General features: G+C 42.3%; 1 protein-coding gene across 1 annotated transcript; it reads right to left on the minus strand.

The window, feature by feature from the left end:
• Positions 1–17,340, minus strand: gas6 (growth arrest-specific 6). Its single transcript, XM_030724729.1, has 15 exons — positions 16,803–17,340; positions 16,382–16,542; positions 14,261–14,285; positions 14,098–14,160; positions 10,252–10,374; positions 9,282–9,401; positions 7,533–7,655; positions 6,465–6,586; positions 4,835–4,953; positions 4,128–4,317; positions 3,861–4,025; positions 3,601–3,769; positions 3,371–3,510; positions 3,089–3,290; positions 1–1,982 (listed from the first exon to the last, which is right to left on the minus strand). The coding sequence occupies exons 1-15, from the start codon at positions 16,876–16,878 to the stop codon at positions 1,831–1,833; spliced, it is 1,950 nt and encodes a 649-aa protein (XP_030580589.1). The 5' UTR covers positions 16,879–17,340; the 3' UTR covers positions 1–1,830.
• Between the last annotated feature and the right edge of the window lie 1,920 nt (positions 17,341–19,260).

The raw sequence follows: 19,260 nt of genomic DNA on the forward strand, positions 1-19,260 counted from the left end.
TTCATACAGCTGCTTTTATTTATTTTTAAATAGGATTTTCACTGCCGAGGGAAGTTAAAACTCAAAAAGGCAGACTTCTCTCAGCATCATACACATACTGGCAGTTAAAGTGAAAAATAAACACTACAGTTCAAGATACATCACATATGATTTAAAAAAAAAAAAGTCAAGCTCTATATTCTGGCATTCATTCATCAGAAAAACTATAAAATGATACATTACACAGGGATGTAAAGTAACACTGGAGCCCTTTTGGCATTTGCTCTACTGACATTCTTTGTTTTTACTGTAGTTTGATTTGCTGAGCACCTATAAAATCAAATTAAAAACGGAGTCCCTAAAGATTGATGCTACTTTGATCCCTGGCTATTGCTCTCACAGTCTCCCAGTTCCCCATTTGAAGTATGATTTGTCACTAAAACCTTGTTGTTGTTGTTTTTTTAAGAAGCAGATGAAGTTGAGAGACTCTGATCTTTCTTTGAACTTTGGATCAACTTAAATGTGCCTCAGGGGAATATAAGGTAGTGTTTGCTGTCTTTTATAAAGCATTGTACAATCACTCTATTTACATATTCAGTATATTACAGCGCACTCTTTTCTTTCTCAGTAGCTTGTGTGGTGCGATCGATGCAGTGCTCTCTCCCGTGTGGAGAAGACCCCTTCCTGTCTCCCTGTGCTTCTGTGGCTAGTCTACTGTCCTCAGGTCGGTATATGGCAGGCTTTAACTGTGACTGGGTGATTCTGGGGGAAAGAAGGGGCCTTTGTAATGAACTGGTGATTGAAGATTGAGTGTTAGCCTTTTTAATGCAGTGCATACACTGCAAAGAGACCATGATTTTATCAGAGAAGTGTCGGTCAGTTCGTTGGGTCATTACAGTGCTGCACCTTTGGGAAATGATTCACCTGTTTAGAGGGAAGCTGTCGACAAGTGTGAGTTGGTTTGTTCATTTGTAGGCACACGGTTGATTTTCAAGGTTGCAGGCAGACATGGAGTGCTTCTCTAATTGAGAGGAAATCAAGAAAAATGGCTTTATGTGGCAGTCCATTTATACCTGCAACAATGTGCAACGATTTCTATAGAACACAAAGTTGTGCCTCATACCACGCCTCCACGGTGTGGCGAAGGAGGGGATTCAGCTTTTTTAAGGGCAAATGGGATATATTCATTGAAAATCTGAGCACCTGTTCATATATTTTCTCTGAGTGAAGTAGCTGATGTAGGACTATCTTTCTGGTCCCCATGGTTTTAGTTTTTCCACTTCACTGTAGATTCGACATTAGCGCTCGATTAATTCAAGCTTCGTGAACGTGGATCTTAAGTGAACTGGAGGCAAGCAACATGAGCACAGAGTAGTCACTGCTTACAAAGCTCCAGGTAGATCTGCGTTTAAGCACAGGATACCAGGTATAGGAGGGTGACCCAGGACCAGCCTTGTAGCACTGATCCAGATAAGGCCCTGCATGTTCTTGTGAGCTTACAAGGCTTTGATACATGGGCAGTTTTTGAGGCAATGCTGTGCAGCATTTATTCCCATAGCTTTGTGCAGAGGATGTTACTGACTGGCAGAACTAACTTACTGAGTCATAATACTGAGACTACTGTGGAAATCCCTGCCACTGCTTCTAGGCAGCAGTGCCATCACAGTATAAGGGAGTGGGGGAAGGGGGGGGTGATCCTGGGATAAGGCTCCAGCTGCACAGACATATTCCAATCAAAAACATCTCCCCACTTTTTTCTCCCCTTTTATACTTTTTTTTTTTTTGGACAGCATCATCCCCATTGCCTCGGTGAACTGCTTATGGATCGGTTTTGGCTGGTTTAAGGGGCGCTCACTGGTGAGAGTCCAGCAGGGGGCAGGAGTGCGAGCGGATGTCATTGTGTTTGTGGATAGCCTGGTCCAGGTCCAGAGGCTGTCCGTTTATGCTGACCTCCATACAGCCACTGTAGGGTGCCGACACCAGTGTGGACACCAGGGGAACATCTGAGGGCGGAAATAACAGCAGGCGAGTCAGAAGACAAGTGTGACCCAAAGTGTGCAAACAATATTCGCAATGGCAATTTTATTTATAGAGCACATCTGAGTATGTAAACTCAATGTGCTCACACCCCGTGTAGGTTTACAATGCTGTAAGGCAGTAAAAACAGCAAAATAAAACAGCTATTAAAGGCTGTGTGAACAAAAATGTTCTGAGGCTGTTTCTGAATGTAAGCACAGATGTAACTGATCTCAGGTCAGCAGGCAGCTTGTTCTTAAGAACAGACCCACAGTCACCGAAAGCACCCTCAGCATACTTGCATCTAATTCTAGGAACATTTAAAAGATCTGCTCCTGATGACCTGAGAGGTCTGACCATTATTCAGTATGTGTCAGCAAACATTCATCAATCTGTTGCCATGTTCTTCTTTTCTTTTTATAATCATGGCACAAAATCCGTATCATGTTGTTCTTTCAGCTGTGGGAAATGTGGAAGCAGATTCTAGCTGGCAGGCAGTGGAGGAGTGATGTTTACAAGAAGCCAAAAAAAGTAAAGACAGATTTAAATGTTAGTAACAGTTATTCACTGACAGGGAGGTTTTCCAGTCTGAACACAACAGTCATGCAGATAATAACAGAAGCTCATGTTGAGTCTGTGCATAAATTAGGCAGAGTAACCCTTCATTAAGAAAACTGAATATCTGCAGGCTCAGGTGGCTCTGTAATAAAAAAATGATATCTTTATTTAAATGTTCTTGTTTAGCTGTGTATTTTAGTAGTCTAGTTTGGAGGGTTTCATTGTTTATCTCACTGTAGTGTTTTCTAAATTATGTTTCTCTGTATATAAAAAAAGATTTTTTTCCTATCTTGGTATGTTTTCTATGCCAATACTATGGTGGCTCTGAGAGGTCAAATGCACTGCAATCTAAGAAAACACCAGCAAACATAATACACCTTTTTTTTGTGTGATACCTAAAAATGGTCTGTGGATGTGTGCACAGCAACTTTTTTAAGTAATTCAAAGGCTGAAATTCTTATGTACTATATGTAGTAAGTAATTCAAAATTTGAATATGTCAGTGTAAAGGTGTGTGTGTGTGTGTGTGTCCTCACCAGGAAGGCCTCCTATGAAGGTGCTAGACTGTGACAGGAGTCCAGTGGGAACTTCAGCATCTTCACTTCGTCCAGAATGGCCATCGACCAGCAGCAGGGTCTGGTTGCCTGAGACTGCCACCTGGATTTCATGACTCTCACCATCACACAAGGGCGCAGGAGAGCTGGCAATAACAACATTACCTACAGATACCAGAACAAACTAAAGACACACAAAAGGTCAGTTTGCAACAGGCTATGAATGCAGTGTGAGCTGCACAGAGTGAGCAGTAATTTACTCACATCTCGCCACTCGTCAGTTATGGGATTATAATCAGCCAGAGCGACGGAGAGAGGCACTGTGTCCTGGTGAACGAGTGCAAACAGCACTCCGATAGCAGTGATTGGACGCAGGGTCAAGCTTACGCTCAGGTTCTGTGATTCTGAAAAGAGGAGGCAGGGGGAGATCAACAAAGGCAACCACATGTCTGTACAATGAACACAAAGAATTATGAACACAAACACGAACGTACCATAGCTGATGTTGAAGAGAGCGAAGCCTGTACCAGGGAAATACACTCCTGGATCCTCAGTGCTGAAACACTGCATGTTATCATTAGACCTAATGGTTTCTTGTATGGAGGTGTCTTCACCTGTCAGCCAGCGCCACTCCTTCATACAGCCGTCCAGACGGGGGTTCACCTGAGTAATAAACAAAGTCACGACAGTTAAAAAAATATGTGATGGCCTCTTACACATACTTAAGAAAAAAACAACACATACAAACAAACACCTGATTGACAAGGCCATCCTCTCTGAAAGGGACTCCCCCCACAGTGAGGTTGAGCTCATGCATCCCCTTCTTCAGTGTGAACAGGTCCCCGTTTACCGCAATCTTCATCACAGCCTCCCTGTCAATCTTAATCACTAGGCTCCGCCCCTGCTCCTCCACTGAGATCTGAGATTAAAACCAGATATTTAACAAGCTTTCAATCAGCTAATGAAGATAATGGAGACAGCATAGTACTGCTCATTTTGATCACCGACAGAAAACTTCAACCTTTCTCCACTGGCCGTCGCTGACGACAGGTCCGCTGCTGGTGACCCTGCTGACGGCACCGTATTTCAGCTGCAGCTCGAGCCTCCCGTGGTGCATCGCCAACACGATCCAGGAGCTGTTTAGGTGACCTCCAGCAAAGAAGATCACCCCCTCCTGATCGTAGGTGCGGAAGTCAAACTCAGCTGAAAAGCTAGGAAGCAGGAAGCAGCAATGAAGATGCAGAGGAGTGAAAGTGTTGGAATGAGGCAGTAAAACAAGAACAAGGTGGGAGTGCATGTGAAGAACAGAAAACACAAAAGGGGAACAGGAAAAAAATTATTAATTTAGCACTCTTAATAGCAGAAAGACTATATTTAATCTTTCATTATGCTCTCTAAGTAAAAAAAAATATAAAAAAAAGAATTTCAAACAGTCAATGGTAATTTTAAAAAAGGGTCTTTAACCAAATTAAATCATTTTTTATATTCCACTACATTTAAAACATTAGGGAACTCTTTGCTCCCCATTTGGTTAGTTGCTTCCTACGTCCTTAAAATGCCATAAGAACTGCTTTCACTCATGAATAAACTGTACTCGTTCACTTTCTTAAGTTAAACTACAGGAGACCCACCAGAATCACTTGTCAGTCTTTGTCCTAAAGGTAAAAGTGTCTCCAAAAGGAGACAACAGTTGCTGATGAGCATCAGAACAGAACAGAAAATTCTCACCCCGTGTGAACTCTGCGGCGAAAACGCAGCCGCACCACCGGCACGCCGCTAAACATGCGGCCCAGATAAAGAGAGCGAGGATTCCTCTTCAGAGACAGCGTCGTACAGGGAGTTGTAGGCTGGAGGACAGAACAAATACACAATCAGGGTGGACATATACTGATGAGATACAGGGTTTGTGCAGAGAATGTAACTGAGCAGCCAAATTATAAAAATACAGTGAGAAACCATTGGAGGGGGTCACTTGTTTAAATACAATGACATAATACTTAAATATTTAAGATAAGATTCAAGGCTGTTGATGTTGTTTTAATGACCCAGTGAAATTTAGTGCTTTGAGACCAACATACACAATCCATGTGTTTAACACAGAGTTTTTTCCAGCCTTCCCCCCAAAGGAGAATCATCAGTGCTGTGATAAAAATATCTGTATCCATTTTTTTTCTATTAAATAAGGTTGCACAGACGCTTCTTTATGTTTTTATATCTCATCTGTGAGATGAAGTGTGCTTAAAATTGGGTTTTCATCCCCAACAGACTTGTTTAGGCAAGAAAAAGCTACATGTGGTCTAACACATGTACACTACATTACCAAAAGTATTCCCTCACCCAACCAAAATCACTGAATCCAGATGTTCCAATCACTGGGTTTCATGGCCGAGCAGCTGCATCCAAGCAAAGCATCGTACACAGTGGCGTAAAGCACACTGCCACTGGACTCTAGAGCAGTGGAGACCTGTTCTTTGAAATGACAAATCTCGCTTCTCCATCGGGCAATCCAATGGATGAGACTGGGTTTGGTGGTTCCCAGGAGAATGGTACTTGTCTGACTGCACTGCGCCAAGTGTAAAGTTTGGTGGAGGCGGGATTATGGTGAGGTTGTTTTTCAGGAGTTGGGCTCGGCCCCTTAGTTCCAGTGAAAGGAACTCTTCATGCTTCAGCATACCAAGACATTTTGGACAATTTCAATCTCCCAACTTTGTGGGAATATTTTGGGGATGGCCCCTTCCTGTTCCAACATAAGTGCGCACCAGTGCACAAAGCAAAGACCATAAAGACATGGATGAGGGAGTTTGGGGTGGAAGAACTTGACTGGCCTGCACAGAGTCCTGACCTCTACCTGATAGAACAATTCTGGTATGAATTAGAGTGGAGACTGTGAGCCAGATATTCTCATCCAGCATCAATGTCTGACTTCACTAATGTGCTTCTGGGAAAATGGTCAAAAAAATCCCACAAAAACGCTCCCAAACCTTGTGGAAAGCCTTCCCAGAAGAGTTGAAGTTACAAAGGGTGGGCCGACATCAATTGCCCTTCTTTAGAAATGTCTAAAGTACGGCAATTAAACCCGAAATGTCACATGGGGTGATCTCTATTAAAATTGCTCAGGAGCTACTCCTGGAGTGCAGACTCTACTTCTCTTTTCTATGATTGCTTTTAGTCCTGCACCAAGTTCTTCACCTTCTTGGATTGTGTGTGTGTCAAACCCCATGGATTAAGAACGGGATGTCACTCAAGTTCATACGCAAATGAAGGCAGACGAGTAAATGCTTCTGGCAATATTGTGTAACTTTTAATCAACATTTAAGAACAGAGGAGGCTGGTTAATGTCACAGTTAATGTATTTCACCTTACAGCTCCTGAGGTCCTGCGCCAGCTTCATGCCCTGGCGTCCATCGCAGAAGCAGCGGAAACTCCCCGGAGTGTTTAAACACTCCTCTGCACACACATCCGTCTCACACTCATCCACATCTGACAAGTGACAGAAGGTTGGAGAAATTAAAGGGAGGGAGAGCTCAGAGTGATGACTGGAACATGAGAGAATTACAGAGAAGCAGAGAGTTCATAAATTTATCAAAGTCACATCAGGGAAGAAATCAGCCAAAGTATAACCCCACAAGGATCAACAAAACACCAGATCCACAGGAATGCATGATTTAAAAAAAACAAAAACAAAAACACCATCCGAGAATGCAAACAACACTTGATTCAAGTGGCCTTTGACGCTGACTGTATGGTATCTCCATGATTCATATATAACCTTACATGGCCATGAGCAGCCTATGATAAGCATTAAGTCTCTAAGGAGGGACACTCGAGGTTATGAAAAGTCTGGTTTCCAGTACATAATAAAACAGAACATGAGTAATTTATAGCTTTGAATTAAGTCTGCAGATTCTTTTCCATGTTGATTCAACAGATCTGATGTTGTGGTTAAGTTATCGCAGATTTTTTGGAAAAAGGGTTAGGGTTAGGGAAATTTTTTTTTTGAAAAACAAAAAAATAGCACCAAAAAAGTGTGTAAGATCATACTTGTATATATATCTTTGAGTCCAATAACTGAGCTCCAAGGTAACTAAAAGGATTATGTGTGATAGCTGTCATGTGCAAATCCTGAAATACAGGATTGCTGTGTTCTCGCTTTACCGCATTTGGAGTCATTAACATTAATTTCCAAGGAAAGGTGAATCACTGGCTCGGGCTGTGTGTTTACTCCCTGAATTAACTTTTTCTAAAAGCATGAAAACAGACAGGCTACCAGCAGACAGTGACCTGTTACCTACTTGCAGAGAATTTCTCCAAATGTCTTTGCATTCCTTTCTTGACCCTGCAGCTGCACCGAGCCCCCCTGAAGCTGCTCCTCAGTCAGTTCTCATTAAAACTAAGTGTGTTTATGTGTGTGGTTAAACACACTTACCAATGCAACTTTTGGTTTCGTTGTCATAGACGTAGCCGATATCACACAAGCAGTCATAGCTGCCCTCCTTATTCTCACATTGTGCCGTTCCACACATGCCCGCGATCTCGCACTCGTTCACATCTGAAAGACACACAAACATCCTCAGCTCGGAAACTCCAAGTCTGGATTAAATTCAGCAGAACGGTCATGTCTTCACCTGACAGGGATCAGAAACATTTCACAGGAAAAGATATCAGACAACCAAGTGGGACTAATTTGAAGAATGGAAATTTAACCTGGTCCTGATGTGCTAACCACATTAATCAGAGTGACCAGAAGTAGCCTACCATAAAATCCCCCAAAGGAACGCACAATTACATCAATGAATGGATTGTTTGCATAGTTAATACAAACAGTATATGCATGTTCCATATTGCACTGAAATAAATATTTATAGAAGAAACCTTTCAGGACATCTAATCACATGTAATTTGAGGTCTTTCTCAGAGGATTTTACTTCTATCTGGGGAAAGCTTGAGCTATAAATAAAGCTGTTTAGTTTAAACAGGGGTCATTTGGACAACATGAGCTTGTAAGACTTTGTTTTCTGCTTCATTTGTTCACTAATCAAAACCACATGTTCTTTATGGACTCACAATGATAGTTATGGACAGACTAACACTGCTGCTAGACTGTTTCAGGGACTTCAACCACAAAATAATTACAAATATTTAGTTTCGCTTTAATTGTTTATTTGTCAGGGACTACGAACAAAAACACTGATCTCATAAAGAGGAAAAGCACCTCGTACCACATTTAGCTGTTGACTTATTTCCATCTGCAGTCTGTGGGCAGGCAGGCCAAGCAGCAGCCTCTGAGACTGAAAACTGCAGTTCCTCCGGTGGCCACTCAATCCCCATAGACACCCATGTTAAAAATGCCTTCAGCCATTAAATGGTTTAACATGTTTACAGCCTGATTAAATAAAAAAAATATTTTAGCCTCTGTGGACGGCTTCCCCCTTTATAAATATATCTGAGAAAGGTGATTTTTTTTTTTCCCCCTTCTTTTACTCATCCCTCTGGATACAGGAGTTAGGGGCGTGGCTGCTTTGATTGACAGGCGTCCCAACATAAGCAGCTGGAGCTGACTAGTGTCTGCTCTGGTAAATCAGTGGTTCTCAAATCCAGGCTTCGTGGCCCAGTGTCCTGCAGGTTTTAGATGTGTCACTGCTTCAGCACACCTGAGTCAAATATAGAAGTCATTAGCAGGACTCTGGAGAACTTGACTGCATACTGAGAAGGTAATTCAGCCATTTGATTCAGGTGTGTTGGATCAGGGACACACCTAAAACCTGCAGGACACTGGGCCACGAGGCCTGGAATTGAGAACCACTGCTGCTAAATGGAGTCACTAAATGGGACTTGTGTGTGTGTGTGTGTGTGTGTGTGTGTGTGTGTGCGCGCGCGCTGCAGATGCCTTCTGGAGCATTTTAATGGATTATCTAACAAAGAACACAGCCCATCCAAAACATTTGTCCTTCAGTTATACAGAGTGAAACTCATCTTATTAGTCCAGTATTTAACACTAATTAGCATTATGTCTGTACTATAAAATATATATAATATAATCAATTATACATAAAAAGCCTAATAACACTCAAATTTTCAGAGTTTGAAGTGGATTCAAAATTAATAAATGGCGATTTGTGTTTATTTGCTGCAGCACTGCATTGATTCCAGCTGTCAGACTAAGTCTGTGGCTTACCATTACATAGCTGGCGTCCTGACAGCATGTAGCCTTGGTGACAGGAGCAGCGGTAACTACCCATAGTGTTGTTGCACTCGTGGTCACACCCTCCATTTCTCTTGCTGCATTCATCAACATCTGCAAAGAAGATGGAAGCACCGTTGACACAAACGGAGGAAAAAGATCATCATTGGTGAAGATGTCACGACCATCAGGTTATTTGTGTTCGTCAAAGTTAAATTTTTTTTTTTTTTTTTAATCTGAAGAGGTGGGAACTGCAGGAGCTTTCAGTTGGATGGAGTTTACTGACTATGAATTTGTTGTGCCTTCCAAATCATGGACACACTATGTAACTGTGGCTGTGTGTTTAGGAGGAGTGCAGTCGTCAAGTGGAAAAGGCTCAGTCCGACTCAAACTGAATCTGTTTTGGTTTCCTCTCGCAGTAAGGTGGCGGGATGAGTCACAGTGGAAATGTGTAGACTAATGGCTGTGCCATAAATCAGAGAAACATGTTCCCCTCTCTCTCTCTCTCTCTCAGTGTGTGTTTAAAACTTATGTGTGCATTTAACTTCTAACGGGCACGCAAACCTCCCCTTATATCAGAGACCTCTAAAGAGGCATGGATTCCCAGTTTGAACTCTGGGACTGGATTTCCCATAAGTGCACTTCATACTGACCTGACACACCATTCACACATCATTAATAACTGCAGCAGCAGTTCAATATTAGACATGCATGCCATCAATAACAGCTTTTTCAAGGTCAAATTAATTCCAACTCCACTGAGATATATAATAGTATTACTTTACACACAAGTGATGGAAAGCAGGTTGTTTTTAAATCAGTGGGCAGGACCAGGGTTGGCTGTCAGAGCCAAGGTCAGAGTGATGACATCTATACTGATGTACCGGGTGTGACACTGAATGACGAAGCAAAAATTCAACCTCTGCTGAGCTCTAGGAGCAGCTTTCCATAATGATGACAGTACCTTTCTCACATGTGGCTCCTGTCCAGCCTGTGAAACAATGACAGAGGAAGTCCCCCTTTTTGTCCTCGCAGCGGACTGTACCTCGGGTATTGCATGGATTGGGTGAGCACTGATCCGGAATATCTTAAAGTGTGAGAAACGGAGACAAAGAAAAGTACATGTCATTACTGCTTTAAGTGTTATGTCTGCACAAGCTGGATGCATGCAGTCAGAGTAACTGGATACCATAACAGGCAGAGGACAGTCCTGATGTGCAGAATCTCTCAGGTTCGGCATGTCAGGAGATCAGTATAAATAGCCTAACCCAGGCTAAACTCTCATTCCGGAGATGCCCTAATTTAGGTCTCCCCAAGGTACCTGTCCTCCAGTTCTCAAGAAACACTATCAAATTGATATTCAGCATTTTTTTTTTATTCATGTTTTTCTATAGACTCTTCTCAGTTGATCCCCTACACCACCACCCCTTTTTTCCCCTGCGAGCTTGTGTAAGAGAGTGCAGATCTTTTCTCTCCCAAGTGCTTCCTTTTCCGAGCAGTGAAGTTTGAGTACTCGACAAGTCTGGACATGTTAGGTGGAGTTCAGAGAAAGAGAAAGGGACAGAGCTTGGAGAAAATAAAAGGAGACAGCAGGTTTGGGTTTTCACATATGAAACCAAAACCCAAAGGCACAACTTTCACCTCAGGCATTTTTTTTTTTTTTTCACTGCATGACAGCTGCACAAAACTGCATACTAATACCTTATAGTACTTTGCAACTGTGACACTTTGTTTATCCAATCTGTACTGGCAGCTTCACATATTACAGTTGGGATGCTGTGAAAGTGTCAACAAAAACATAATATAATGAGTTGGAAACCATTTACACACCTGTGTTTAATTTAAAGTCATACAAAGACGACATACCCAGGTACACAGTCTTGTAACAACACTCTTTTGGGAACTTAGAACATCATTTTCACTTTTAAAAAAGTGAAATGTTTTGTAATTTGTTGTGTGTTACAGGATTTCAGCTGCTCAACAATATGTTCTGGTTTCAGTTGACCCCCCCTACCCCATCACCCCTGAAAAGAAACAGACTCCATGTAAAACAGGATTTGGTATTATTTTGTTGAAGTAGGCGAGACCTTACATGAAAAACCATTGTCCACGTGACAGCATATATTTCCCCAAATCCTGTATATACTGTATCATTCAGCATTAATGGTGCCTACACAGAGATAGAAGATGTCCATACCACCCAATCACAGATACCAGCTTGTGATCTGAGCTCTGAAAGTCCTTCTCCTCTTTAGCTTAGAGGACACTACTTCCATGGGTTCAAGAAAGATTTTCAGATTTTGATTTGTCAGACCACAGGACAGTTTCTCACTTCTGAGATCTTGTCGTTGCATTATTACCATTTAAATATAGTGTTAACTGAGTTTCTTTGATATTTTACAGTATCCCAGGTTTTCTCAGAAACAGGGCAGTATATAAGATGCTCAGAGGAAAAATCAAAATTTAAATCCAAGTACACGAGTGCTAGATGTAGTCGCAATTACAAGTTACAGATGTGTAAAGCCAAAGCTAGCTGTCTCATTAGGAAAGAGCAAAATAGAAATAGAGACAATATTTGTATGAACTGAATTAAGACATCAAAAGAAAATCATTAAAGAATTGCATGAATGCCAGCAACGGGACAATCCTGAGTGAGACAGCAAAAATCTTGAGACTGCAATAAAAACATTTAAGTAGCACCATTAAGTTACATTTTCTTTAAGAGTTAATGTATGGGCCATCTTATTGTCTTGGGAAGTGATTAAAACTCATGTACCCGAATGGGGTTAACCTTCTCAATTATCAGCTAATACCAGCAAATAATCAAGCTTATAGTTAGGGCTGGATCAGGTGACCCTGAACCATCCATTAGTTATGCTGCAATAGGCCTAGGCTGCTGGGGGTTTCCCATCATGCACTGAGTATTTCTTCTTCATTCACATCTTTTCATTCTGTTTATACAGCGCTCTGAATTTAATCATTAGTTATTATTAATCTCTGGCTCTCTTCCACAGCACCTCTTTTGTCTCGTTTCCATCCCTTCACCCCCAACCGGTCGCCAGAGATGGCTGCCCCTCCCCGAGCCTGGTTCTTCTGGAGGTTTCTTCCTGCTAAAAGCGAGTTTTTCCTTCCCACTGTCACTAAGTGCTTGCTCATAGGGGTCGTTTTGATTGTTAGGGTTTTCTCTTTATTACTGTATGGTCTTTACCTTACAATATAAAGCACCTTGAGGTGACTGTTGTTGTGATTTGGTATTATATAAATAAAATTGAACTGAATATAAATAACAGCAGAAATATTTTAACAAAAGTACAGAAGAGGGTTCATCACCGAGAGGACCCTGGTTCGACTCCTTGGGCTGACATCCCAGCTGAGCATCCCTGAGCAAGGCCCTTACCCACCCAGGTTGCTCCCCGGGCGCCCTCTGGCTGCCCCCCCCGCTCCATGTTGCGCTGTGCGTGCTACATACTCCATGTGTGATGGGTTAAATGCAGAGACTGAATCTCACTGCATGTATATGTATGTGACAAATAAAGCTCTTTCTTTATTGGCTTTTAGTCCAAATCACAATTAGGCCAGCTTTTAATTACAAACATGAAAATTAGAGTAAAATGGATAACATTTCCACATTAGCATCAGCGCGTGCCACCACACTCCCTAACAAAGAAAAAAAAGAATGCCACCATGCTCCTGGTTAGTGACACTTTGTAGACCATTAAACAAGGGGGGTAACTGCAGGAGCCAAGCTTGTTTCCTCTACTTAAGACTTTAATGGTCCCTCAACAGAGAGTCACAATTGAGTTTCATTTATTAAAACGCACACTGTGGGATCCCAGCCTAGTGTTACAAAGCAGCAACAATTTATGTGCCATAGTGCAGATGTCAAAGAACAATGAAACATGGTTTCCAGTGATCTATTTTTATCCATTTTTCTATTGTGCCATTCACAGAAAAATTGAGCTTAAGGAAACTGAAGCAGGGAGCAGTGGGAGAGTTAACCCGGTCTGCTTTCAGTGCATCTTTCCATAATACGCTGTGCATGTCTGAAATATTCCATAAATAAATGAGTGGAAAACCAGAATCTGCTGTGATACCATCAGCACTGACAGGTGACTGATGGGCAAGATAGAAAAGTGCTGGAAAGGAGATGGTGCTGACAGCTGGTGAAAAAAGTACTGCTGTATCTTTATATGCCACGATGCTGCAGCTGAGTCATGGAAACACACCCTCCGAGGGGATCATCAGCCAATAGCAATAAAGCCGGTCCTGTGTATCCTGATGCAGCAGAAATCCTGAGCTCCACTCGCGTCAGACCATCTTCTCTACGTCACTCCCCTACTGAGCCCACTCACGAAGAGGCTGGTGCAGTCGCTCAGGAAGTGAGTGAGCGAATATGTGACGCCTGAAGGGGTGTGTCACTCATTCACCAATGTGTAGCATCACTGTAGCAAAGTGCTGCAATGTTACTCATAGATACTCATGCGCACGCAGCCCACTTTAAAGCAGCCAGGTATGTCACATTGAGGAAAAATGGACCTGGAGGTGACAGAGAGATTCAGCACTTCTCTGCTTCCAATTGCCTTTTGCACCTACAGAGAGTGCAAACTGGAGTATGATGCAGAGTGGTGATACTGCAGTGCAGCACAACCCTGCAACATAACTAGCTCCCTGTCTCTTTATCTATTAATACTGTCAGAGTGAAATGAAAAGGTGAACAAAATGAGAGATCAGGATGCAGATACCCATTAATCTAACCTATTCACAGTCTAACAATAAAGTTGAAAGACAGACAAGCGGAGGTAAAACTTACTGTGGACACATGTGACCAGATCCTGTTTTTTCTTTTCAGAATCTCCAAACGTGTTCAGACACGCTAGACGGAGACAAAAACGGAATTCAGTTGAAGGGATGACAAACGTATAATCAGTTTAGAGTGTGACAGATAAATGGTTTTAGGCAGAATGATAACTTACCTAAATACTTGGGATAGAAGTAGTTCTGCACCAGGGAGGACAGATGAAAAAGGAGAGAGGTAAAGTTATGAGGGCATACAAACAAACAAACAAACAAAAAAAAAATCAAAACAGGGAAAGATAATCTAAATAAACCTTTGCACTTAGTAACAGGTATGTGTTTATACTTGACTGCAGGAAAAGTGGCTCATAAACAATAGTGAAATGTGGCAGTGTTATACAGAGATTACACTACGATCACCCTGTAATCTGCTCTGTCTGCTCAACTGCAGCCCTAGAACAGGAGCTTCCATTCTCTGCATTCCTGATAGTAGTAACATCCCTCCCGCTTCCTGGTTGCTTCCTCCACATGTAGGTCAAAATTTGAGATGAACCAATAAAAAGTCTGACTCTGGAGGCACAGAGTACGACTCATGCTGCAGTAGATGCCAGACGCAGCAGATTCAGGAGAAATCAGTGTCGTATTAAGTGAAAGTAATCAGGCAAAAATCTGTTTGGGGTAAAGCCTGATTATACCCTGATCTAAAATGGAAGCTGACCTTCAAAGGTGAATCCTGTCTAGTTGATCAAAACTACTGAACTTGACCCTCACATGGAGTAAGTCAGTTCTGGCACTTTCTTATTGGTTATCTAGCCTTATTTAAAGGTCACCAAATAAATGAGATACCAGAAACTTGGTATGACTGTGCGTGATGCCAAGGATGATCATGAGCACCGGAACACCTCAGACTCTCTCTCTCTCTCTCTCTCTCTCTGCAGAGCCACAAAGCTGCAGCAGAATAAAATGCAGAGTCAGAGACAGGCCCTTTGAGGATGAATAATGCAGCTACGAGTGAGACTGCAGCTTTGTGTCACGACATGGTTAGAAACTTACAGGAGTACTTTGTTGTTCTGCCAGTGGCGTGCGTGGATCTCATTCAGACATCACCCAACTTCACCAGATTTTTCACCAGATTCCACCTCAGCTTGAGTTTAATCCCCTCTCTCTCAGCGCTGGACTAATCTTACGAGTAATCTTAAGTCATCGATTGCCTCATTCGCTCCCTCTCTGCTACAATTCACAGCATCAAAGCTTAAGAAGGGACCTTTAAAGGGCACCACATCACCAGCACAAGTATACCTCTGTTGTCTACTTAAAACACTTTAATCTGAATGTCAGACCTATGAATTAAACAAAATTATAACATGCAAAATCAAAAGCGTTAAGACATGTGAGGGTAGACTTGTTGCAGAAGATTCTGCACAAGACTACACTATTATTGGCCCATAACACATCTTATCTTCCTGATAAAGCCCAGGGACCCAAAGCTCCATGTGTTTTTTTCCTACACACATCAGATTATTTATAGCTTGCTTATTTATTGTGAACATATAAAATAGATTTATATATTCACATAGATGGAAAGAATGACCTGTATGCTTTGAATGCAGCATGGAACTAATCTCCAGTAAATGTTTCTAAGTGTTATGGATTTTGTGCATTGCTAATTGTCAAGTAGAAAACCAGGGTCTTCAGATTAGCGGGGAGGGTGGTTCATTCACAAGGTTGTGCATGTACAACATAAAAAGATGTACATGGAGAATGGCATCCAGCTACTTCCCATATTTTTTTAATCAACTTAAGCAAATGTTTAAGGATGCATATCAATATGAAAAGGAGATTAGTGCTAGAAAAAAACTGGATTTCACAAACAACAGCAGAGTCACGCTGACTCAGTATCTGTCACAGATACAAACAAAAAAAGACAAGGAAAGCGGCCAAGTCCCAGACACGGGAATATTCTGTGTCCTGACAGCAATCAGTATGCTGGATTTACTGGAGCATGAATACCAGCAGCCCAGACAATGAATCATTAGCGTGTTACTGTCACCAAGCGACAGTCAATATGAACATGATTGCATCAACCAGCCTTGCAAAAATTATAGTATATAACAAAACCTCAGCCGGTAACGGTGCTCTGATGGAGTTCGTGGTACTGCAGTGCTCACAGGAGCAGCACCAGCAGGAGGAGGAGGAGGAGGAGGAGGAGGAGGAGGAGGAAGCCTGCTTTTGCTCGCATGCAGCCTTGACTGGAACCTCTGAAGCTGCAGTTGAGACTAACTTGTGAACATACCACTCACCGTCTCCGGGTCGTTTTCAAACACTTCTCTGGCCTCCTCCTTGCTGCACTTTTCCTCCACGCATTCCCTCTCCAAGTGTCCTTGCTTCGTCTCCTCGAAGACTTGATTCGCCCTCCTGTGTCTGCTCAGAAACTGGTTCGCCTCTTGAGGGGACAATGAAACTAAACAAAAAGAGCAAAACGCGCAAAGTTTAGTTACCTTGAAAAAAAAAGGGGGGGGGGGGGAAGAAAACTCAAGTTAATGTCAACACTGCGGTTAAGCAATACACTGGCGCAGAAAAATAATGAGATGTTGCGAAATATGTAACGTTAACCGTCAGTAATGGTAAGAACTGAGACATGTATCATCACCAGCTGCAACTGAAATGTCACAGAGGATTTAGCGAGCTAGCTAGCCGCCTAGCATGTAATTGTTTACTTACCACTGTCGGACCAGTGGACGAGCAGTAGGATTAGCAGCGCCGCTGATGAAAGGGACTCCGTCGGGGTCAGCCGCATTGTTTGACCGCTGTGTTTGCACCAAGCTTGAGAAACTTTCTCCTGCCCCGGTCCTCCCCCCTCTCCTCCTCCTCCAGTCTCTCTCGGTGTCGGCGCTAATGTCGGTGCGAAGCGCCGCAGGTATTCAGGTAACTAGCTCACACCGTTGGCCGTTAACGTCTCCGATAGGGCACGAGTAGAGTCACTGCCGCGGAGCGTCGTGCTTGTGTGTGTGTCCACCTCCTCCTCCTACACGCTCACTACTACACGGGCAAATTACACGACCTGACCCCTGCGGTTCAGCTCGTCCCCATCGTGGTGTGTGCGGACTTTTATTAGGCGTTTGTCGCTCCGTGGGACCGGACAGCCTGCGGAGAAAGACTGCTCGGCTCTGCTTCAGGAGGGGGAGTTGCTCGAAGTGCAGGCAGGAGTTTGGAGTGATGCAGACACCTCTTCATCCCTCCCTCCCTGCCTGCCTGCCTGCCCGCCTGCCTGCCCTCCTCTCTCTCTCTCTCTCTCTCTCTCTCTCTCTCTCTCTCTCTCTCTCTCTCTCTCTCTCTCTCTCTCTATGTGCGTGCGTGCGCGCGCCCATCACATAATCTGGCACAATGGTAAACGTTTTCCAAACTTTAACTCCCATTTGTGTGCTGTACTTGTGGCAAGTAACTAAGTACTTGTGCTAAAGTAGGTAATCCCTGAATACTTTGAAATGAGCTCAAAAGTATTTCATTTTAAATGTTAGTCCAGGGGCGTATCCAGAGGGGGGCATGGGGTGGCACTGACCACCCCAAAGTATAGCACTAGTGTCCCCTACCAATACCACTGGCCTAAGTGCTTTAGTGTTGGAACTGAGAGTGAAAAAAAAGCAAGGAGCAAGAGCCACTCATGCAGTGCCTATTTCTGTTTGCACTTACAAACAGCTGCAGCACATTCATGTTCAGCGCTTTGTTTGTATCGAGTATTTAGCGAGTCATAAATACACAACAGTGGCAGTGCAGATTCCAGGTTTTACAGTTTTATTCATGTTTGCGTCTGCTGCCACTATATTGGATTGGATTGGATTTTTTTTTTTTTCTTTCAGACACATGAAACGTAAACATATTTCCCTAACATTTGTTATCTGTAGTTATTTATGAGTTCTTACTGAGATAATATGACAATGCAGTTTAAAAATAATCTTGTTTTAATGTCACACCAAGTTCTGAATTACTTGTTTGTGGCTTGGATCAGCTGGCTGTTGTTTGTTGCCAACAGGGAAGTTGCAGAGTTCCCTCTGGTGGACAAACTATGTAACATCAACCTTCATAACATGGTTGAAGGGTGTTTCTCCCATCTCTTCTTTACCATTTTAATTTTCATTTATCAGCAAATTGCTAATATCGGCCAGTATATTGGCCCCCACCAATATATCAGTCAGGCTTTAGCTGGATTATAACTTGTGCTTAAGTAAAAAGTTTTTTTGTGTGTGTGTTTTTTTAACTTTGCAAAACAGTTATCCAACACAAAATTCTGTTTAAAATTTTGTGTAGCACCATTTCTTTCATAATAAATTTATAATAGGACACAGGGCTGCAGGAGTCTTAAAATTGTACCCGATGTTTTTATGCCATTTTTCTACACTGATCTTATTTCAGTTTCAATTTCTGATTTCCTGCGGGGCCCCACCTGCCTTGTTCTTGGTCTCCTCTGTGCCACTGCATGTAAAAAGAAAAATAAAATCCTGCCAATGCCTGTCTTAATTTACTAATTGATTCCAAGTATCTAAAACCTTATCACGGATGTTCTTGTTCCTTGTGACTGAGGAGGACTGTGATGTTCCTGGATAGTTTTTCAGACTTCATCAACTGTTTTGTAGGCTGTGTGAAAAACTGATTACCAATGCTAGTATGTAGTGGAGTATTACAGCTATGCAGAAACAGAAACTGTAAATAAAATACATCTACCTCCTCAGTACAGTACATTTGTTAATTTATAGATTTTTAACAGCCGCTTTGCAGATTTCGCAGTAGAACGAACACTGCTTATGGTGTTGTAATTTGTAAATTATGGCTATAATTACCTGATATAAATCAGCATTGATCACAGCCATTATGTACACATCAAAATTTAGCATTAAACTGCTCTTCTCAAGTAAAATATCCATTATACTAATTCAGTGGTTTACATGCCTACATACAGAGCCATTCTGCTTAATGGATATGTATGAAGAGTCTTTTGTTGACTATAGTGTTTGCATGCTTGTTTAAAACATTTAAAGCAAGACCGTTTCTTGTAAGTGAGCATTTTATCCCCACTTTTACTTTCATTTTCAGGAAAGTTTATTTTAGGCCCATTCCACTTCTGTTCTACTTACTGTGAAAGCTGTGCAATCTCTTCTCCTGTAATTTCTTTAGCTTTCAGTCC

The sequence above is a fragment of the Archocentrus centrarchus genome, chromosome 3 (assembly GCF_007364275.1).
Source record: "Archocentrus centrarchus isolate MPI-CPG fArcCen1 chromosome 3, fArcCen1, whole genome shotgun sequence".
Taxonomy (NCBI): domain Eukaryota; kingdom Metazoa; phylum Chordata; class Actinopteri; order Cichliformes; family Cichlidae; genus Archocentrus; species Archocentrus centrarchus.